This window comes from Hypomesus transpacificus, unplaced genomic scaffold (assembly GCF_021917145.1).
Source record: "Hypomesus transpacificus isolate Combined female unplaced genomic scaffold, fHypTra1 scaffold_138, whole genome shotgun sequence".
In the NCBI taxonomy this organism is placed as follows: domain Eukaryota; kingdom Metazoa; phylum Chordata; class Actinopteri; order Osmeriformes; family Osmeridae; genus Hypomesus; species Hypomesus transpacificus.
In genome coordinates, this window is record NW_025813712.1 from 440,131 (window position 1) to 463,051 (window position 22,921).

Genomic DNA, 22,921 nt, shown 5'->3' on the forward strand with positions numbered 1-22,921 from the left:
CAATCTAGTAGAAGTGACAACTGATACTGTATAGCACTTTTGGCCTTGTTCGAACACACACTGGAGCCCCAAACATAACAAAAATAACCATATAAAAAGGTATCAATTTATTAAGACATTTGCAAGTGTGTTTACAAAGTTAAAAACATATATAATTCCCTTTTTAGTCTGGACTAATATATATTTTAAAGGTCCAGTTTCCCATACATGGATTAAGCTTAGTCCCTAAAGTAAGATAAAAATTCAATGAAGATCTCCATCATCCAAAAAGATTTGGCAAGGACTAGGCTTAATCCATGTCTGGGGAAACTGGGCCAAAAAGTATGTTGGACTAGTCTTAATACATTACTGATGTAGGCTTAGTTAATGTAGTGCAATGTCCTCCATTGCAATAAAGTACAGTAATATTCAAATAATGAGGCTGTCAATGTACATTGACATCATATCAACTAAGAAGTGGCAAATGAACTGAAAGTCTGGAGAGTTTTTCTCTGGCTGCTGAGAACAAGACAGTAAACACCATTTTGTATCGGTGTTATTACTGCTTGACGAGAATAAGGAAGTCAGAACCCGTTTCCTTAGCGATCTGGAGTCGACACATGGACAAGTAAACTGAAGGAGTGTGGAGCACATTTCTATATTAACCCCAACATCAGGACTGGCCCACAGGAATGTACTGTACTGCATTCATTTCATTCTCACAGCTGATCTTACCACTCAAGTGAAACCTAAAGGCACCATATCGAACATTTGAAAATAATAATGCAATGTATTCATTTAGCAGACGCTTTTATCCAAATCAACACATGGGGATCTCTTGATCAAGCGTTTGACTGCAGATCACTGGGCTCACCCCCCCCCCCCCCCTCCCTCCAAGAACGGTGACCTATGACTTCTGCCCCGATGAGCTGTCCAGGGTGTAGTGGAGCCGCTGCAGGGAGAGAGCGCTGGTGGCGATGGGGAGGGGGTCGCAGGGCTGGAGGGGCAGGCGGGGGGGGCCCAAGTTAATACCTGACACCTCACTCATCAGCTGCTTGTTCATGGGCAGGTCGAAACCTGCACAGATACATTCACACACGCACACCAAGACACAGGTCAAACCCAGACAACAAAAGCAAAGCCAAAGCATACCAGACAAGTAAGCAGCAGGCATCCACTCACCTAGCTTGAAGAGGTCAGACATGACAGCCTGGATCTTGAACTGTAGGGAGAAACCACCATCATAACACCCCACTCTCTGTTTTAAATCATGTCAGCAAGCTCCTCAAGGAGCATTTGAATCAACTTATAATTGGAACCAGTTGGGACTGATTGTGGTGTAAATCAAGCAGGCCCTGGTGTGTGACAGCCTGCCCAAGGGGCCTAAGGTCTGACTGGCCTACCTCTATCTCCCTGGCTGTGGTAAGGTCACCTCCTTCAAACAAAGCCAGCATCTTGTTGTTGGTCAAGCCTATGTAATTGTACGTGCTGGAGGGAGGGAAGGGAGGGTGAGGAAAAGAGAGTGAGGAGGAGGTGGGGAGAAGGAGGAAGGAGGAAGGTCAGTCAGATGTTGGGTTTACAGACACACAAATGTTCATCCCAAATCAAAATCAATCCCATCCACTTAGAGGAAGGTTGTCATGGGAGCATCAACAATTTGAAACAGTCAGATTAGAATATGATGAAGAGGGAGGAGGATGAAGAGAAGGGAGAGAAAGAGGTGGTGAGGGAGGTGGAAGGACGAAGGAGAGTCGGGATGAAAAGGGAGAGACTGATGGAGGGGGGAGGGAGAGACATAAGGAAGAGGGACAGGAGAAAGAGGAGATGGAGACCCACCTGCCCACGGCTCCACAGGCACCCATGGCCAGACCTCCCAGCAGTTGCTGATGAAACACAAGAAGACCACACAGCACTTCTTCACACAATGTAAACAATCAAACAAAAACATAGTTTTAGAGAGAGATAAAGAAGAATAGAGTGAGTGAGAGAGATGGAATTAGAAAGGGATAGAGGGAGTGAAAGATGGTAAATGGACTGTTTTTATATAGCACGGTAACAGCATGGCGAGCCTATAACACTCTGGAACCACGCATTGCTCAAGGATGTCTACGTATTTGCCCTGTCAATATTGTTGCAATTTCCCGCGAGTGTTGAATTTTGCTAACAAGATGCCAACCTTTGCTGACCATCATCACTACTGATGTGATTATCTGAGGATATGAAGGATTCTACTGTTATGCTTGATATGGTTAACTAGTGACAAAGGGACCGCGGGACAAAAATAGAAAAACGATAACCATTAGTGTCTCAAGTAATGTAACTTTTGGCATGCAACTATTTGAGATGACACGAGTAAGAAAGCTAAAGTCCCACTACTGAAGAATCATTATAAGAGGGTGTATAAAAAGCATGCTGGAAATCAAACAAAAAAGTTTGTTTTAGAGAGAGATGAAGAAGAATAGAGTGAGTGAGACAGAGAGAGGGAATTACAAAAAAGGATAGAGGGAGTGAAAGAAATTTACATGGTAAATGGACTGCATTTATATAGCACTTTTCTACCTTAGCGGCAGTCAGACATTTTTGGCCTCTCGTTCACCCATTCACTTGCAAGGCGCTACTCTGCCCATTGGGAGGAACTTGAGGTTCAATGTCTTGCTCAAGGACACTTTGGCACACAGCGTGGAGGAGTTGGGGACAAACTACCAACCTTGCGATTAACACCCCCCCCCAGCTCTACCCCCTGACCCACAGCCACCCCGAGGACTAGAAAGTGAGAGGGAGGGAGAGAGAGAGGGAGGTATATTTCTGACCTCATCCACCCCATACAGCACTGACCAGTGGGCAGGACAGTAGCTCACACATAACCCCAGGTCCAGCAAGTCAGTACCACTGAACTTCACCCCCCTGAAGGAGGGAATCTGCGTCTCTATCCCCTCCAGCACATCTCTGGCCGCCACTGGGGAAGTAGGAGGGAACAATAGAAGGGAGGGAGGAGAGAAGTGTGTTGCTCAATGTTTCAATTATCAAGAAATACCCTAGACGTGTCACCTATATGGAGCTGTCTATACTATAGTGTGGGAGCATGTGTAAGTATGTGCACATGGGTGAGTGTGTGTTTGTGGGAGAGTGAACATGTCTGAGTGAGTGTGTGTACTCACGGTTGACTCCGGTCACAGCCGGGAGGTGGTAGTAGTAGAACGGCAAAGAGGGGGCCACCATCGCTACTTCCTTTAGGTACAGCTTCAGAGAATCTACACACACACACACGATGAGCTGACTGCTGAACAAGCAGGCAAAGCAGTTCCAGCAGGGAGCCAGGTGTTGGTACTGACCTACACTGGACGGTTTAAGGAAGGATGGAGAGATGACAGCTATCCCATGTGCCCCAGCTGTAACAGCATGGCGAGCCTGGAGAGATATAGAGGGCCTCAAACACTCTGGAACCATGCATGGCTCAAGGATGTCTGCGTGTGTGGGATTTAATGGTTATTTCTCTGTATTAGTAATAATTATACTTTCTAAATGTTTGATATGTTACTCTGGAACGTATTTGCCCTGTTAATATCAGACATCCCAACCTGCAGACTCATTTCCGGGAGGTTCCCCCCCCCCCCCCCCGGGAAGCAATCCGCACGCATGATGTACCCCCTCGGACCAGCATGTACACCCCACCCCCCGGGACGCTATCAAGACGCACGATATGCACCTGTTTCTACCATAAATGACCATTGCACAGTCTCAAGCTCGCTCTAAATACAAAATTCCCGAATTCCGGGAGATTTTATAGCATTTGCGGGCGTCCGCTATTGAAATGCGGGAGACTCCCGGAACTTCCGGGAGACTTGGGATGTCTGTAATATTGTTGCAATTTCCTGTGAGTGTTGACTTTTGTTATTTGCAAACAAGATGCCAACACTTTGCTGACCATCATCACTACTGATGTGATTATCTGATGATATGAAGGAGTCCACTTTAAGCTTGATATGGTTAACTAGTGACAAAGGACCGCGGGACAAAAATAGAAAAACGATAACCATTAGTGTCTCAAGTAATGTAACTTTTGGCATGCAACTATTTGAGATGACACGAGTAAGAAAGCTAAAGTCCGCTACTAAAGAATCGTTATAAGAGGGAGTATAAAAATCATGCTGGAAATCATTGTTACTTTGAAAGACACACCTAGAGCTTGGTAGCAAGCTCTTCCATGCTTCCATGTTTGCAAACATTAAAGTTCTCGACTAAATTGCATTTGCTGTTAAATGTCTTAAGCACTCACCTTGTGTATCAGTGAATAGATATAGCATGCTGTGGTTACATTTCACAACAGAGTATGTGCATGCATGTCTGTGTGTGCACTTACTCACCAGTTCCTGCGAATCTTTTAGGCTCATACAACCCACGTGTACTATCACCTGCTCCAACCTACACACACACACACACACACACACACACACACACACACACACACACACACACACACACACACACACACAAGAGAGTAAAGGTTGCGAGACAGGCATGTACATATTACTTACTGTTGCTGAGTCACACAGATGAATGGACCCCCCCCCTCCTCCTCTCAGGCTTACTTGTTGTTGCCCTGGTGACACCACTCCTCCGCCAGAGCCTTTCTCTCTTTCACACTGAGAGACATCCCTTCCCCTGTAGTACCATTCACTGAGGGGGGAGGAGGAGGGAAGGGGAGGAGGGTGGAAGAAGGAATAGGTGAAGAAGGGGTAGACGGGAGGAAAGAGGGGGGAGGCAAGGATTGGAGGGAGAGGAGGTAAGGGATTGTCAATGAGAAGCAGCATATCTACAGGTCACAGAACATTCTGGTCTCACAGGTTCTTTATTAAGGATTAAGGGGCAGCGAGAGCAAGGATGGAAGCATGGAGAGAGCAGGGGTGGAGGGAAAGAGAGAAGGATAAAGCTCTTACCAAAGACACGTTTAACACCTTGTTTCTTGATCAGATACGCAACATAGGGCTTGATCTGGGACAAGTTTATCTCACTGAGGCAAAGAGAGACGGGAAGGAAGAGAGAGATGGCGATAAGATGGTGAGAGATATATGGTGGAGATAGAGGAGGAACAGAGAGATGGTGAGAGAGACAAGGAACAGAGAGAAATAGTGAAAGAGAGATGGGGAGAGGGAGAGAGGACATTAGATCATTAAAACACATCCGTACACAACAGTTATAGGATTTAAGTCACCCTAAGTGAACAAGAAAGCTCCAAAGCACCTACAACAGATATGATACAGTTGATCATTAAATATTGCTCACTAGTCACCAGGCTTTGTCATAGATTCACAGAGATTATTGCTCGTTTTTTCTAGGTTGTATACATGTCCTCGATGACCCTATTTTCCAGATTATACATTTATTGGATCCTTGTTTCCATTCTGTTCTAGGTTAGACACCTTGCTGCCCCTATATTCTAGGTCATACTGGTATAGACCCAGAGCTCGTACCCCTGTTCAGAGAGAGGAGTGAAGGTGGCAGCAACCAGCCCAGTGGGTTTTCCTGCTTCAACGTTCATGGCTGTGGGAGGAAACAGACACACACAATGTGCTGACACTCACATAACATACATACACAGGGAACAGCTTGTTCTGGCTTGAAGTTAAACTCTGACATTAAGATAACAACTGAGATTTACCCTTAAAGTGATCCCTTCATAAAGCATAATGCTTTCAAGAATCCCACTTACTGTCAGGTGTCTTGTCTTGAGCCTTCACAATCTGCAACAGCAAAGCGGATTAGAGTCAAGTGACAGTAGACAGGAGAATCCAGTTGTTCAACAAGTAAATACCCGAGTCTGTCACGGCTGTCACCTGACTGATGCTTTTATCTCTGCTGATGCCCGAAGCACGGACTCTTGCAAGGACACTTCCGGTTTTTGCTGTCTCGCCTTCAGAATAAAAGCGTGGTCTTATGTAGAAACGACTGAATTCGGAGGCACAATCAAGCCCCCACCCCTCGCCCCTCGGCTTGAAGCAACGGCCCCGGTGGATGTAGGTGGTATTGCATTTACGGTTAGGTTCCCAACTCTTCCGGTCGTTTTTATTCTATTAACTCCAGTCAACATTTACAAAACTATTTTGTTTGTTCGATTCTCGAACCTGGCTCATACTACTAGCTTTTGCATAGAATAATTTTTCCTGATGTTTGCTAAATTTGAAACCAATCCGAAATGGGTAAATTAGCACCCCATTTATTTGCCTACGTCAATAAAAGTTGCCATAGATATATAAACACTATGGCTGTGTCTACTACCGCGCACTTCATGAAGTACACTGCAATGCAGTGCCCTGCAAAACAGTGCACTTACATATTCAGTGCACTCTGTCGCTGATAAGTGCTGTCTCAAATGGAATACTGCTATGTTAAACACTTGGTGGAAGTGACGGACGCAAATCTGTTCGCCACACCCGCAAAACCTGCCAAAATGAACGTGCTTCCATTCTCTGGTGCTTCTCCACTTACGTGGAAAAAGCTGCCGAAAGGGCTCCTGCTTTTCCGCTACGTAGCCAAGATGGCGCCCGTTTAGGGCGAGTAGTGTCCATCGTTGTACACAGTTTTTTTGGACCGTTTGCAGTGCGCCATCCTGGTACTTTCAGTGCACTGAATTATTCTGGTTTTGTGAGTGAAGCGCCCTAAGCACTGAAAGTCAGTGCTCGAAGTGCACAAGTGCGCGGTAGTAGACACAGCCCTAGTGTTTGTATGTAGCCCTTACCCCCCAGTTTCGAGGGCCAAGGGCTAGGGGTACGCAAGCGTCAACGCCCTGTTTCTTTGAAAATGGATTGGAAGCCGACCAGGGCCGTACGCAGGGCCCAAAAAATACTGAGGTCATGAGTCAGAACTTCTAGGCGGGTTCGGGGGCATGCTCCCCCGGAATTTTTTTAAATTACATTATTTAAATATGGCCATTTTCTCTTATTGAGTCTTAAGGAGCAAAAACATCATCATTATGACATTTGAATATGGGGCGGTGTGGAGCTTTTTAAATTTTGAGGTAAACATGGGGCATTCTGAGGCTTTTTGAAGGACCTTTATGGGACTCATGAAGTAAGGGCAAGTTACCACAATTTTTTTTAAATTATTATTATATGGCAACGACGGTACGAGCGTTCTGATTGGATAATGGGTAGTCACCCCAGCCGCGTATTGCCCTCCTCGCCGGTCAATACGGATCCGTATTGCCCTCTGACGTCAGCTTCAAAATGAGCGATATCGACAGTCAGCTGCTGAGTTTTACTATCCAGATGATGCTGAAAAGCTTTGTCATCGAAAGTGAGGATGAAGACCAGACTCTTTGAATCACTTGTGTCGTTATTTTGTGATGAAATTAAAGCCATTTTAGCAGAACCATGTTGTCCGCTTTCTATCAAAAGTAATGAGTTGCTTCGCAACACATGAAACACACCGTGAGAAGCTAGCTACAACTAAAGGTACCATTTATTTTCGTTTACAAAATGAAAAGAATCTAAAATTTCCATATAATAAACTACTTACTAACCTCGACCGTTCAGTCATGCCGGGAAATATCAAACTGAGGCTGGAACGTATCGACCGAGCGATAGCGAGTCAGTTTGATATTTCCCAATTGCCACTGAATTTCATTTTCAATCAATCACATCAATGACATATCATATCAATCGCAAAATGAATGTTGATTCAACCGGTGGAAATTGATTGACAACCGGTACTGACGGAGTTAACCAAACTTTGATTTGATGTTTCCTTATCTGAGTAGTAGCCTACACTGCTGCAATACAAATATTTCCACATGAAAATGAATCTTTCTTCTCACAGTCATCTGCCACTTAAACTTCTCTTAACCTACATGTTTAGTTTGCTGCGCTCCTCTTCCAGTGACTGTAACTAACATAGGCTAATCAATAACAGTAGCGGTATGTCTATGGCGGTAACATCAGCGTCCGACAGTACGTTTTGTTGATGACACGCAGCACGTATGTCCAAACTCTTGAGCTACTCGGCTCTTCAAGTATAAAATCACGTTACGGTTTGTGGGAGACCAAGATCATCGTCCTGCAGTCAGTTTCACGTGTACTTTATTTTGAGTTTATATACCACGATTTAAGCAACAAAAAAAAACAGAAATACGAAAAAAAATACAGAGGACACGACCTCGGTGTCCTCAATGGTAGTTACGGCCCTGAAGCCGACGCTCCGCGCCGCTGTAGTGGACACACTGCAGCGGGGCGGGCAGAGCGGGGCGTCAGCTTCCAATTCATTTTCAATGAAACCAGGCGTTGACGCCCGCGTAGGGCATTGTGGGAAGGCGAGCGGGGCCGTGAAAGTTGGATTTTCTCAACTTTATGTAAATGAGGAGCGTGAAAACGCCAGGGATGGCCAAACGGGTTGTTTTCTTGTTTCTTGTAACGTAGCAACTGTTGCTCATGGTAAACATTTCTAGGTTTGACAATTTCAAGATGGAAGAGCAACTCATCGTATGTGTGTCTTCATACCCAGTATTGTATGATACGTCTATGTTCGATTCCAGAGACGTAAACAAAAGAAATGATGTCTGGCGCAGGGTTGCTGAGGTTGTTAGCGTCCCAGGTGTGTTGTAATTTGTACTTTAATTCAGTTTCTTCACATTACGTAACTTTTTTCTGTACTAGCTGCATAGTCTAGCTAGCTCACCCGGCACACGATTGACATTCAACGCTGAAATGCTGGCTGGCAGCCACTCGCTGTCCATACAGTGAATGTGTAGTGGCAAGTAATAATCTAGCGATTGATTTGCAGAGATTTTGAGTAATATAATAAAAGGTTACTCATGTCAACGTTTATGTCTGATGCATCTTTTTTTCCAGCCGGAACAAGACCCGTTACATAGAGTGCGGGTGGCATTTAATCTTTCACTCGGCCTAAAAAAGTGTGGAAAAAGATAACCTATTGTGTGCTGTAGATAAGATCATGTCAGATTTAGAAAAGGTGTCGGATTTTTGCTAAATGTGTGTAAAAGTTGTATTTTGTCTACACATTTGCCATGACATTTTACGAACCACAACAGTGATTTAAGAGAACTACAGCTCTAAATGAATCTGTCTGACATGCCCCCGAGCGTGGTGCACTGTGGGAAGGCCAGCGGTGCAGAGCGGTAAAAAACGCTGCAGTGTGAACGCACCGTAGGGCTAGGGGGAAGGATAAGGGGAAGTATTGGGATTCGGCCTAAGCTCCCGATCTTACTTGGTTTTAGGGGTGTATACCCCTTAGTCTTAGCCCTACCCCTAGCTCAAAAAGAGTATTGGACACCACTAGCTCTCACGGGTACGCGCACAACTAAGGGGTAAGGGGGAGTATTGGGATTCGGCCTAAAGCTAGACCGGAAGAGTCGGAAGTGGAAAGATGGCCGCGTCCAGTCTCGCGCTCTCGCTTGCCTCAATGCGCCACTGAGCACTTTTCATAGAAATGAATGGGGACGCCATCTTGGAAGACAAAAGTAGCTTACTATAGTTATATTAACTCTATGGGCACAATCTACTCTATGTTCAGATTTAGGAGGTCAGAGTTATGATCAATCAATCAATCAAAATGTATTTGTACAGCGCATTTCATACACAGAGGTAACACAATGCGCCTCACAATAAAAAGGATAAAAAAGGGGAGGGGGGGTTGAAAACACAAATAAATAAATAAATGTTCCATACATGTTAAATAAATACATTTTACAGTGAGTGATAGCAAGATCAAAGAGATATGTCTGAAGTGTATGTTTCAACCGTTTCAGTCATTCTAAGGTATTCTGGCAGTGTTCCAAAGGCTGGGAGCATAGAAACTAAAAGCTGCTTCCCCATGTTTCTTTGTCCTGGCTTTTGGAACTGTTAGAAGTTCAGTACCGGAGGACCTCAGGGATCTACTGGGTGTGTACCCTGAGAACATGTTTGTAATATATTCAGATGCATGATTATGGAGTGATTTATAGACTAGCAGGAGAATCTTGAACTCTATTCTAAAACTAACAGGTAACCAGAGCAGTGATTTTAATACTGGTGTGATGTGCGCCCTTCATCTTGTTTTAGTAAGGACTCGCGCTGCTGCATTCTGTATTGTTTGTAGCCGACTAATGGCTTATTTTGGGAGACCAGACAAAAGCGAGTTACAGTAGTCTAGCCTGCTCGTGATAGCCTGAGCGAGAAACGGTGGCACCTTAGCAATGTTTCTTAAGTGATACAAATATGTTTTAATTATATTTTTTATATGGGTTTCAAAATTGAGATCTGAGTCAAATATGACGCCTAGGTTTCTGGCTTGGTGCTTGGTGTTAAGTGCTAGTGTTTTTAAGTGTGCAGATAGTTTCTCTCTTTAGTTTTTTTCACCAATGACTAAAACATCTGTTTTATCTTGGTTGAGCTGGAGAAAGTTTTGTGACATCCATACATTTATATCAGAAATAAAATTTACCAAACAATCAATAGAGCTGTAGCTATTGGGTGTTACAGAAATATTAAGCTATGTGTCATCTGCATAGCTATGATAGTCAATGGTGTGCCTCCTAATTACACTACCAAGGGGTAGCATGACTGAAAAGTAAGGGCCCTAAAATGGATCCTTGAGGGACCCCACAGGTCATACAAATGTTTTTTGAGCTGTGGTCTCCGAGGGCGACAAAGTATTCTCGGTCAGTTAGATAGGTCCTAAACCAGTTTAGGACCGGGCCAGCGAGGCCAACCCAAGTTTCAAGTCTATCCATAAGGATATCGTGATCAACAGTATCAAAGGCTGCGCTCAGATCCAGAAGGGAAAGATAGTTTTTTGGAATCAACATTAATCCTGAGATCATTTACAACCTTGACTAATGCCGTTTCTGTGCTATGATTGGAACGAAAGCCAGATTGGAAAGTGTCAAATGCACAGTTAACATCTAGGCAATCATTTAACTGTTTAAAGACAACTTTTTCCAGGATTTTGCTTAAAAAGGGAAGGTTGGAAATGGGTCTAAAATTGTTTAGAACTGAAGAGTCTACATTTATTTTCTTCAGGAGGGGTCTCACCAGGGCCGTTTTAAGTTTAGATGGGAAAGTACCTGTAAGCAGGGAACAGTTAATAATGGCTGGCAAAAATGTGTCTTATTTTCTGATGGTCTTAAAAAATGTGGTTGGAATGGGATCAAGAGGGCATGTAGATGGCTTCAGTTGTAACACTACCTTGCTCAGCATTTCTATATCAGCCAGTGCAAAAAAGCTAATACTGTTACAGCATGGAGGAAGGGGATCAGAGAACAAGACATTTGGAATTTTTGAGCAATATTTTTCCTAATGTTCGTAATCTTATCTCTGAAGAATGCTGCAAATTCATCACATTTGGAGGTGGAAAAGAGACTATGATCTACTTTAGGTGCAGGATTTATTAGGCTGTCTGTAGTTGAAAAAAGTACCCTGGAATTTTTAGAATTTGTAGATATCAAATTAGAGAAATCATCTTTCCTAACATTTCTTATTACTTTATTAAAGACTGAAAGTTGATCCTTAAAGATATCAAGGTGGACCTGTAGCTTGGTCTATCTCCATGTACGCTCAGATCTTCTGCAGGATCTCTTCAGTTGAATAATTTCCTCATTTCTCCATGGAGCTTTTTGTTTGACTAAAACCTTTTTTTGTTTCAATGGTCCTATAGATTCAAGGGCTGTCCTTAATTTTGTATTTAGAGTAGTTACTAAATCATTAACACATGATGGCCCCGCATCTGGGGTTTTGGTACTAGTTATGTTCATCATAACCTTGAAATTCTCAGCTGCTGCAGAGTTAAGATGACGTTTCTTAATAAAAACATTCAGCACTATTTCTAACTTTAGGTACCAATGCTGTAAAGAAAATACAAAAGTGGTCAGAAAGAGCAAGGTCACAGATAGATGATATAACTGTTGTAAGACCCTTTGTAATTGCTAGATCAACGGTGTGGCCATGGTTGTGAGTGGGTTCAGTGATGTGTTGTGTAAAGTCCATGGAATTTAAGAGATTCACAAAATCCCTGGCTCTTGAGTCGTTCCCATTATCCACATGTGTGTTAAAATCACCAGTGATAATAATCTTATCGTAGTTTATGTCGACAATGGAGAGTAGTTCTGAAAAGTCTGTGAGAAAAGTGGGACATTGCTTGGGTGGCCTATACACAGTTACTGTCAGAACAGGAGGCTGGCACTTTAGAACAATGGCATGATATTCAAATGAGGCAAAATCATTGAAGGAGATACTCCTGCAGCCCAGGGCATCTGTGGTTATGGTGGCAGTCACATAACCACAGATTTTTTACCAGTTCTAATGGACTGAAAAAAGCTATAATTGGGAGGGGATGCATCAATAAGAGTTGCAGACCCATTTTTGTTTAGCAAGGTTTCTGTTAAAAACATACAGTCACATATAAGATTGTTAATGAGAAATGTTTTGCCTGATAGTGACCTAATATTTAGTATTGCCATTGAAATATTTTCTGGATATAGTGGCTCGCAGGAAGGAGGAATATGCCAGGGTATAGATAGAATATTTGCTGAGCTTCTATTATTACTTCTATTGTATCTATGGCCGTTGTTTTTAACTATGCGTTGGGTAGACATTAAAACTGGAATAGGATGATAGACGCATGCCATAACATTATTTGAGGCAGCCTGTTCTGAGGTAGTGGTGTCATGTACTGCTCTGTAGAAAACATTGACAGATTCAGATTCATTTATATAAACAGTTTTATTGGAGTATGTACCTGGGGGGCATGAGTCTGTGATGTTTTCTGCAGGATGTCAATGCCTTAGGGTGGTCCTCATGTTGTCCGACAGCAGACTGGCTCCGATCCGGTTTGGGTGGAGTCCATCATGCTTCAGCAGGCTGGGCCTCTCCCAGAACAGGTCAAAGTTGTTAACAAAGGTTAATGACTAATGAAGCGCAAGTCGCTCGCAGCCAGGTGTGGAGTTTAAAAAGTCTGGACCATCTCTCAGCGCCTCTCTGGTAGGTAGGGGCCCAGAAATGACGATCCGTCTTCCTGTGTCCATGAGGGTAGTGAGGAGGGCTGTGAAGTCTGCCTTCAGGACTTCTGTCTGTCTTGCTCTGGTGTCGTTTGTGCCCACATGTACATTTATGGTGCTGACCTTGGTGTAGCCGGTGAGGATGCTTGGGAGTCTACGTTGAATGTCACGGACCCTCGCTCCGGGGAAGCAGTGAACCTTGCAGGGACCGCTTGGTGAAGGGGGATGTAGATATCTCTAATAATAGACTTGCCAATGACCAGAGTCGTCTAGGGGATGTCGACTGTGATATCAAGTATAACCTAGTTAAAGGGCTTAAATTATAATAGTTAGAAAAAAAAAGATTAAAGATTTATCAGTCTGGTTATTTGTACTGGCAAGATCAAAAATATTTAACTAAGCCTGCCAAATTGTTGCCTACATAACGTTTTGTACATACAATTAAATATTAAAAACGAACAAAACAATATATATTTCAAGCATTAGCATTTGTCCAACAGGTTGGAAAACTGTACTTTTTTGGACAATTTCTAAAAGGGTTTAGGAAGCTGACCCTTTCTGTTGACAAGTCATAGGGTTCAATGGTTTTATAACAGCTTCTCCCGACTTGTGCCATGACCCGACAAGTCATGGAACTGAAGCCCTGTCACCCCAGTCTTGTCAATCCTGCTCCTGAGGCTTCCACCTCAAGGGACCATAGACCCATTTTGGGCCATGGTTGAATGTGTAATGTATGTACCATGAGCTGTTATATGTGAGAGAAAGAAGAGAGAGAGAGAGTGTGAATGATTCCTATTACTTTGCTGCACATCAGAATTTAAGCAACAGGAACTGGAGGAATCTGTCAAGAAAGTAGGAGTAAACTGTTTAATGATCTTGCTGACAAATCAGAGGAAAAGGGAGGACACAAAGGCTTAAAGAGGGAATAGTACAATATGGGTCAAGAAGGTCAAATGATGTTCTGATGAAACATATATGCACATAATATGCTGACTGGGTACAACTGTAATTTCTCATTTATCAGTCATGTGAGTAAACATAAGGAATCTGATGCTAGTGTAACATAACTGATCATAACATCCATTGAGTGATGGCCTTTCCCTCTTTACCAACATTGTACTGTCCTCTCATGAAGCCTTTCTGTCCTCCTCTTTCCTCTGATTAGTATTTTTCTCCTCTTGTACAGTTTACTCCTACTTTCTCTCACTGACTTCTTCCAGATTCACTGGTTCTGTGTCTACCTTAGCATACATACCAAGCCTTTACTGTCTCCAGAGAGAGCCTTGGGCCTGAGAACAGTCAGAGGCCAGATGTAGGCCTACAACCTTTTTCAACTTTGATGACAATGATTAGCTGTAAACAACACGTCTTGTAATATATCTTGTCTCATCTAAAATACAATTTGGAAGCAAATAATGTATAAATATAAAACATAATAACATAACATAAATATAAAACAATATAATATAACTATATAAAGGGCCATGTCGATATACCTAATATTTATACCCAAGCATATAGCCTACCTCAATAAATACAATGTAGGCCTAAAAATATGTTCAAAACAAAGTACGGAAGTGTATTGGTTTGTATTCTTTCAAGTTTGTTCATTGGATGAGTGAAACCTTTATTTTGAAATCCATAAGCAAGCCACACTACAAGTTTGTACCACCAGTTATCTGGTCGTTGTCTACTGTCTCAGAAACCAAAGCGGGTCTAATGTACGACCAAGGTAATGTAAGTTAAGTTTAAACTCACATTCTGCTAAATGAATATGTACGGTTTTTTCATGAAAAAATTATTACGTAAAAGCAAAAGTGCCCTGCTAGTTGCAAAGCTAAGCAGTTGTTGACAACCTAGCTACCTAGCAAGTAGCTATTCAATATAGCAGTTCACTTAGCTAATGATGACATGACAATGCTGCTGGTAGAACTAGTTTTAATTGATCACCCTCGATGTCATTCAGTAATTTCGTTGTTCTCTTCTACACTGGGGTCTGTCCCCTAGTAGACAGACTGCCTACTACTTGCAAACAAACCAGCTAACCTGTTTGGTGAAGTAGTAAGCAACATTCAGCCAGTCACCGACCAGCCATACGGCAGCACCACCATGGACGACGGCTTGCCATCAGACGCAGTAGGGAGTCGTGTATCGTGCGATGGAGAGCGGGGCACGGTGCGGTTTGTTGGCACCGTACCACCAACTACTGGTACACCCCACCCACCCCCTCGCCTCCACATACAGTCTTGAAGTGAAGCATTTATCCAGTGCTAACCACACATGACTTGCTTGGTTTTCGCATAATTTTAATCATAGATGTGTTATCCAGAATGCATTCACCCAGGGCCGGTGTTGTCGCCCAACTGGGTACCACGCTAACTGGTTCCCCAGCTGTGCGTTCACGCATCAGTCTTTCTCCATCACCAGATTCGTCACAAATTCACAAACATGTTACTGCCGATTTTCAAGTCGGATCTCATATTTGTTGCGGCGAATATGAAGTTTATTAGACTCTTTATTCAAATGGAAATGCATTTGTCAAATGGCAATTCAATGCCCAAAGTGACAATGCAATCCGCAATTCAATGTGCAAATGACAATGCAATGCGCAATTCAGTTTGTATTATTTTGAATACAAATTTGAATGACCGCTTATTGCATTGCATTTCATATTGACAAGGTTTTTTCGACTCATTATTCAAATGGAGATTCAATGTGCAAAGTGGCAATGCAATCAGCAACATATCACCTAACGACACTCGATTTCCATCTACATCGTCTGCTAAGGCAGTGAGCGTTGCAACAAGTTCTTCTGTCGCCATATTGTTGTTAGCAAACTAAATTGCGGATTGCATTGTCATTTTCACATTGAATTGCCATTTGACAACTACTTTCCCATTTGAATTGCGGATTGCATTGTCACTTTGCGCATTGAATTGCCATTTGTCAAAAGCATTGCCATTTAAATAAAGAGTCTCAAACTTCCATAGGCCCAAGGCATAAGCGAACTAAGCGGCTGCTTAGGGCTCCTGTGGCTACTAGAGGGCCCCCAAGAGCAAATGAAATTACAGTTTAATCTATTATGTAAAAATATATATATTCTATTTTTTTTTATCGGCAACGATAAGTGATGCCGAGGGGCCCCCAAATCAATTTTGCTTAAGGCCCCATAAAGGCTTGGGCCGGCCTTGCATTCACCCATGCAAAAATTCCCCCAGGGCTGTGGCTTGGTGTGGAGTGGGACAACCCTGAGCGAGGTAAACATGATGGCACCCATGAAGGAATCCACTACTTTACATGCAGGTAAGCTGTCCCTGCTAACTTATATCAAACTTCTATAATCATTAAATACTTATAAAGAACTAGCCCCTGTCATTCACATTTCACACACTGAAATCTGATGCTGAGATTTTATTAATTAAAATATGATATCAATATTATATGAAAGATATGGAAGCATTTTGAGTGCACAAACACACTTCAGCAGTCTCTTAAACATTCATATTCAATATACATTCAAGTCACCTCATGTTATATCATGTCGTGCTATAGGCACCCAAAGGGGGGTTCCTTTATACGTCTCAAGAAGGCCAGTTTTGGGGTGGACTATCTAACAGCCATCCGAGGACGCTACAAGAAAGAAGTACAGCAGATTCTGAACGAAGAGATAACCATCTCCTCCAAAACAGTGGAGATGGTTGGCTTTGAGGCTGTCACTGAGAAACAGAAGTAAGACTGGATGAATTTTGAAAGCTACAAGCTATGATAACAAATGACTTTGGGAACAAACACATTCCCTGTTTGGTGCTCTTTTTGTGGACTAATGTACTCAGTGTCAATCCATTGTAAAGTCATTGTTTTCTTGTGCTATTTCAACTGTTCCTCAGGGAAGAGTTCCTTACCACTGTAGCACTCAGGATGTGTGAGGTGTCCAAACCTGGTGCGGATAACGAAATCCGGAAAGTCACTCCTCGTATCCTTTTCTTCCTTTTTTTATTGGGTGTGCTTGCCTTTGGCAAATACTGAAATAGTAAAGGGTCAAATGAAATATTAACAATAGTGACCGGTGGGATATCACAGGTGATGGCCCAGATAAGGCATGCAACATTGCAGTTATACCTCAAAATGCAAAAAATGCTGTCCTTAGTTAGTGATAGCGATGGGTCAAATATGGACTATGAAAGGGAAACAGGCCATTTGCCAGCCAGATGATTGAATGTGTATGCTGAGTTATAACAGACCAAGACAGGCACAATAATATCAATGATGACCTTCCCCCTACCGTGAATGAAAGCATTTGACGAATGTGGAAAAATTGGTTTGATTAAATAATGGCCTCAGTTCATGTGGTTGACAACCCAAAGATCACTGACGACCCATTTTTGAAGGTTAGGGCCCATCTTGTCCATGCTCAGTCATACAAAGTCATGCCATTTCTGGAATGGCTGTCATTGGATGAGAGCATAATCCAATACGATGGCTGACACGGATGTAAGCAATTCATCAGTGGGAAACCAATCCATTTGTTACAAACTATGGAGCCTCACCTCATTCAGTGGTTTCATGTATCACATGTTGGATCTCTACTAGCTGCTACTGTTGAAGAACAGGCAATATATGACAAAGCTTCTTCTCACTGACCAATCAACACAATGCACTGGTTCCAGAGATGTCATCAATGTGACAAACGCACTAGCTATATGCAAAGTGCCAATGCACATTGAGTACTATGGACAGTACATTTAGAAATGACAGTAAAATATATTTTAAATTTAATAGTTTCGTTTTTTAAATGTATTAAAGTAATATTTCAATATATATGCAAAGTGCCAATGCACATTATCACCACTACAGCTAGCAGGCTTCAAACTGCTGAGAGCGAATCGTGACCCTGTGTTTTCTGGCAAAACGAAAGGCGGTGGTATTTGTTTTTACATTAACAGTGGCTGGTGTGAAGATGTGACAGTGATTCTGTAGCACTGTTCTCCTGATCTGGAATACATTTTTATTAACTGTAGATCTTTTTACTCACCATCTTTTTAGTCGGAGGCTGTGACATCATACATCAGCTTTTGTGAGGACTGCTGTATACCAACACGCACCAGGGTGAGCTGCAACAACGACAAACCCTGGTTTACAGCTAAACTCAGAAGGTTGAGTTTAGAGAAAGGCAGGGTTTGAGTGGGAACAGACAGTTTCAAGGAGTCGAAGAACAGGTTTAGCAAGGCGGTGATGGAGGCTAAACGACTACTCGGAGAGACTAAAACACCAATTCTCTGCAAACAACTGCTTCTGTCTGGAGAGGGCTCAGGCAGATTACCAACTTCAAGCCCAGAGCCCCCCACTCCACTAACGACTCTCGCCTTGCCAATGACCTGAATGAGTTCTACTGCAAATTTGAAAGACAATTGGACAGTCCTGAACTACCCCTTCCTACCCACGAGGCCTCCACCCTCCCCCCTCTACAGTGACGACTCTCCATTCAGGAGGGTGAAGTTAACAGACTTTAAGAGGCAGAATCCCTGCAAAGCAGCTGGATCGGACTCTGTCTCTCCAGCCACCCTCAAGCACTGCGCTGACCAGCTGTTTCCGGTGTTTACCTACATCTTTAACACCTCCCTTGAGACATGCCATGTGCCAACCTGTCTCAAGTCCTCTACCATCATCTCTGTGCCCAAAAAGCCAAGGCCAACAGGACATAATGACTACAGACTCGTCGCCCTGACCTCTGTGGTAATGAAGTCTTTCGAGCGCCTGGTGCTGGCACACCTTAAATCCATCACAGACCCTCTACTGGACCCCCTGCAATTTGCCTACAGAGCCAACAGGTCTTTGGACGTTGCAGTAAACATGGCCCTCCACTTCACCCTACAGCACCTGGACTCCCCAGCATCCTACGCCAGGATCCTGTTTGTGGACTTCAGCTCTGCCTTCAATGCCATCATCCCCGCCCTGCTTCAGGACAAGCTCTCCCAGCTGTACGTGCCTTATTCCACCTGCAGGTGGATCACAGATTTCCTGTCTGACAGGAAGCAGTGCCAACAGCTGCACCTCTAGTCATCCGTCTGTCAAACTCTTGAAGTTTGTGGATGACACCACCCTCATTGGGCTCATCTCTGGTGGAGACGAGTCTGATTATAGCTGGGAAGCAGCCAACCTGGTGACCTGGTGCAGCCAGAACAACCTAGAGCTCAATGCTCTTAAGACAGTGGAGATGGTTGTGGACTTCAGGAAGAATACAGCCCCACTCACCCCATCACCCTGTGTGACTCCCCAGTCAACACTGTGGAGTCCTTCCGCTTCCTGGGCACTATCCTCTCCCAGGACCTCAGGTGGAAACTGAACATAAGCTCCCTCACCAAGAAAGCACAACAGAGCCCTGTTTCAGTCACTCCCCTCCAGAAGGCTGCGGTCCATCAGGACCAGGGTTCACACTGACTTCATGACTTAAAGTCCTTAAAACACACTGCTTTTTGCACTGCACTACACAATCTTGTCCTATTTTTTGTATATTTAATTCCTCTTAGCATTGCTAGTTATGTACCCTTAGTATAGTTAGTCCTCATATTTAAATTTTTGATTCCTATATGTTTAATGTTTGCACCTTCCTGCCAAAGCAAATTCCTTGTCTGTGCAAACTTTCATGGCAAATAAAACCCATTCTGATTCTGAAGTGAATAACACTGATTAGTGTTATTCACATCATCCGTCAGTGGTGATAATGTTACGGGTGATTGGTGTACATTGCAACATTGTTACATGTATTGAAATATTACTTTAGTACATTTAGAAAACTAAATTATTAAACTTTGAAAATATATTTGACTGTCCATAGTACTCAATGTGCATTGGCACTTTGCATATAGGTAGTGCATGTGTCACATTGATGACATCTCTGGAACCAGTGCATTGTGTTGATTGGCCTGTGAGAAGAAGCTTTGTCATATATTGCCTGATCTTCAACAGTAGCAGCTAGTAGAGATCTAACATTCATGAAACCACTGAATGAAGTGAGGCTCCATAGTTTGTAATAAATGGATTGGCACCTGTCGGTGGGTGGGATATATTAGGCATGAAAGTGAAAATGTTGTCCTCAAAGTTGTCTTTAGAAGCAGGAAAAATGGGCAAGTGCATTGCCGTTTGTTCTGTATGGGGATGCATAGCCGCAGACTAGTCAGGGTGCCCATGCTGACCCCTATCCACTGCCGAAAGTGCCTAAAATGGGCACATGATCATAAGAACTGGACCACGGAGCCATGGAAGACGGTGACGTGGTTTGATTTATCACGTTTTCTTTCTTCTGGATGGCTGTAAGTGTCGTTTACCTGGAGAACATATGGCACCAGGATGCACTACGGGAGGAAGGCAAGCTGGAGGTCTGGAAAATATTTGGGATAAAATGGAAAACGGATGTGCTGGGGGGGGCCTCAAAAGATTTGAGCCATGCAAGTGGGCTGCGAAGTGGAAACGTGGGAATGGCTGTAGACGACCCATGTAGTGATTTTAATAGATGGCGAGCACGTCAAGTTTCGGTCTGGCTACCTAGTCTAGGTATGAACTGATTCATTCCTTGCTGGACAACAGTTTAATTGGAAACGTCAAACAGTATTTCCAACAAACTAGTTTTATTTGTCAATCCCCCACCCCGTGTAAGCTTGTTACGTTTTTTGGGGCATATTTTCCGTTAGCAGAGGGTATAGTATCCTAGCAAAGATACCAGAGTGACAACGTTGTTTGAATCAGCTAGTTTCAAAGGGGTTTGATTATTAATTAAATGTAAAATGAGGAATTAAATGAAAAATAACAGTAAAAGGGGAGTATTAAGTCATAATATAGTTTAGACAATTTTTTACACAGAATTGCTTTTTTCTTAGCCTAGTTGAAACAGTTGTATCAAAACTATGTGAGGCTCCCTCCCATATCACTGCTCTAAGGAAAATAGGAGAACCTTGTATCATTCAACACTTTCACGCTTTGTACTTTAAAGAGTAAATAAGCAGCAACAAATGTATGCTTTTTAATCTGGAATCTTTGATAGAAAGTGCATACTTAAAAAATAATAATAATATACGTATTACACAGACATCAGTTATAAGTACTGAATGTAAGTACACTTATGAAAACTCGTCTTTCTCCCAAAAAATTATCCAACTATTAATATTTGATAATAGTTTAATATGTTTGGAGGTGATGCTCCAGCTGCAGTGTCCGCAAGCCCACCTCACAATTTCCCCAGAAATTGTACCTCCTCTTTTATTTTTTATGTCTTAACTGTAATTTGTATATTTTGCAATTGTACATATTTTTTTAACAGTCACCGATAGATGTGGTCTCTCTGGACCTGAGTGGAAACCTGCTATCCCGATGGGAGGATGTGGCAGCCATTACAGAGCAGATGGAGCCACTGAGAGAGCTAGTACTCAGGTCAGGTTCATGATACTGGGATTTTGTTGAACACACACACAGTTTTACTGTAAGGGTTGTCAGCATTTACTGTGACCTTGTGACAGACCTGCTCTGGGGTAGGATGTCTGCTAGGTGACTTGTATGTAAATACCCATGAGATATTGCAGTCCACCACTGCCTCACGCCAACTCTTCCTGCAGTTTAGTGTCAGTGTTCAGATCAAATCCTATCAGGGACGGACTGGGAGTAAAAATAGGCCCTGGACTTTGATCCAGACCGGATCGCAAAAGAGCACTTGGGTTGAATTCAAACAACATATTACGTTGCTCTGATTGGTTGTAGGTCTATCCAATTAAGCGAAGAGGCATTTCTTTCCGGGTTCAGTTGAAACACGCCTCATGCTCACAGCCCAACGGAGCGGTTTCAGACTCATAATCCGATTGGAATTATGAGTATGTCAACAGTTGCGTTCGACATGGACTGCGGCTGCATGAAATGACCGGCGAGAGTAGCCGCTTGCAGTCGGGGAGGAGTTGAAAACGGCTCTGTAAAGTCAGACATTTCAGCTTCTCGTGGTTTGCTGCGTTGAGGTCAGTCACGGCCGATTAAGCGCTGTTTGATTACTTTACTTTATTTATAATTAAACGTCGTCTTTCTGTTCATGAAGAGGCGGAGTAAAAACCCTTTCTTCAATAATTTTTTTATTCAATTAAACTGTTTGGTCCGGATTTGAGCATTGGCGATACTGAAGGTGTCAGAATAATTACAAAAGTCGCGTCAAAGTTGTCGTGTGTGAGTCTGGCCAATCATGAAATAGCTGTGTCGTCACTAGAACCCGTGAAGTTGCTCTTGAGAAAATGCGCTCGGCTACACAGCCGGCAGTTCTCGAATCGATCTTATGGTACTTTGATGGTGACTTCACAGTGACCTATCCTCGGCGCCGTCTCAAGTCAGACAAAAAGTCTAACCAGAATTCACTGTTTCAAGTCAGCCGCCTGCAGCCGGCTGCAGCGCTGCATGAAGTCAGTCCACGTCGAACGCACATAACGTCAGGCTAACTAAGGGCTGCATAGACGTTCATTTGGAATAGACCAACCGTCCTGGGGGAAAGGGGGGCCGGCCAACCGTGTTGCTGGGAAACGTGTCGCTCGATCTTATGCCGAAATTTGTATTAGTAGTAAAAAAGATTATAAGGCAATCCGGCCCAGAAGTGCTTCGGCCCATCGGGAATTCTCCCGGTGCTCCCGATGGCCAGTCCGCCACTGAATCCTATTTATTAGTATTTCTGCGGGAGACTGTGGACCCATGATGAACAGGGTAGTACAGTATGTGACTGATAAATATCGTACTGCAGAGTCCACTTTAGTGTGTTTCCATTGTCTCATTTAGATTTGTGTCATTTGTATTATTTAATCGTTCTCTTGTCCTCCATTAGCCATAACAGACTGCGTGTGCCTATCAAACCCATGGCACTAAATCAGGCCTTCTCCAGCCTGAAGGTGCTCTCCCTCAAAAAGTGTACCCTCACATGGCCTCAGGTAACAGGCAACA

At 43.2% G+C, this 22,921-nt stretch overlaps 2 protein-coding genes across 6 annotated transcripts in view; one reads left to right on the forward strand and one right to left on the reverse strand.

Annotated features, from left to right (window-relative positions):
• Nucleotides 1-102: 102 nt before the first annotated feature.
• npl (N-acetylneuraminate pyruvate lyase (dihydrodipicolinate synthase)) lies at nt 103-13,311 on the reverse strand. 2 transcript variants are annotated; one of them, XM_047051112.1, is made up of 13 exons: nt 12,706-13,311; nt 5,690-5,720; nt 5,451-5,520; nt 4,917-4,990; nt 4,569-4,656; nt 4,344-4,401; nt 3,312-3,387; nt 3,138-3,230; nt 2,790-2,935; nt 1,816-1,862; nt 1,383-1,467; nt 1,162-1,201; nt 103-1,056 (listed from the first exon to the last, which is right to left on the reverse strand). In XM_047051112.1, the coding sequence occupies exons 3-13, from the start codon at nt 5,516-5,518 to the stop codon at nt 887-889; spliced, it is 945 nt and encodes a 314-aa protein (XP_046907068.1). In that variant the 5' UTR covers nt 5,519-5,520; nt 5,690-5,720; nt 12,706-13,311; the 3' UTR covers nt 103-886. The 2 variants fall into 2 exon arrangements, with proteins under 2 accessions (XP_046907068.1, XP_046907067.1); XM_047051111.1 differs by lacking the exon at nt 12,706-13,311 and adding an exon at nt 5,814-5,902.
• A 1,282-nt stretch (nt 13,312-14,593) lies between these two features.
• tbce (tubulin folding cofactor E) overlaps nt 14,594-22,921 on the forward strand; it is a 38,816-nt gene continuing 30,488 nt past the window's right edge. Inside the window, exons 1-7 of one of the 4 annotated variants that reach the window (XM_047051104.1) lie at nt 14,594-14,696; nt 14,975-15,173; nt 16,183-16,267; nt 16,517-16,693; nt 16,852-16,937; nt 21,289-21,388; nt 22,806-22,908. In XM_047051104.1, the coding sequence (XP_046907060.1) occupies nt 15,074-15,173; nt 16,183-16,267; nt 16,517-16,693; nt 16,852-16,937; nt 21,289-21,388; nt 22,806-22,908 (651 nt within the window). In that variant the 5' untranslated portion in view covers nt 14,594-14,696; nt 14,975-15,073. Of the gene's footprint in view, nt 14,702-14,971; nt 15,174-16,182; nt 16,268-16,516; nt 16,694-16,851; nt 16,938-21,288; nt 21,389-22,805; nt 22,909-22,921 lie in introns of all 4 variants that reach the window. The other 3 variants (XM_047051107.1, XM_047051106.1, XM_047051103.1) reach the window with 3 other exon arrangements.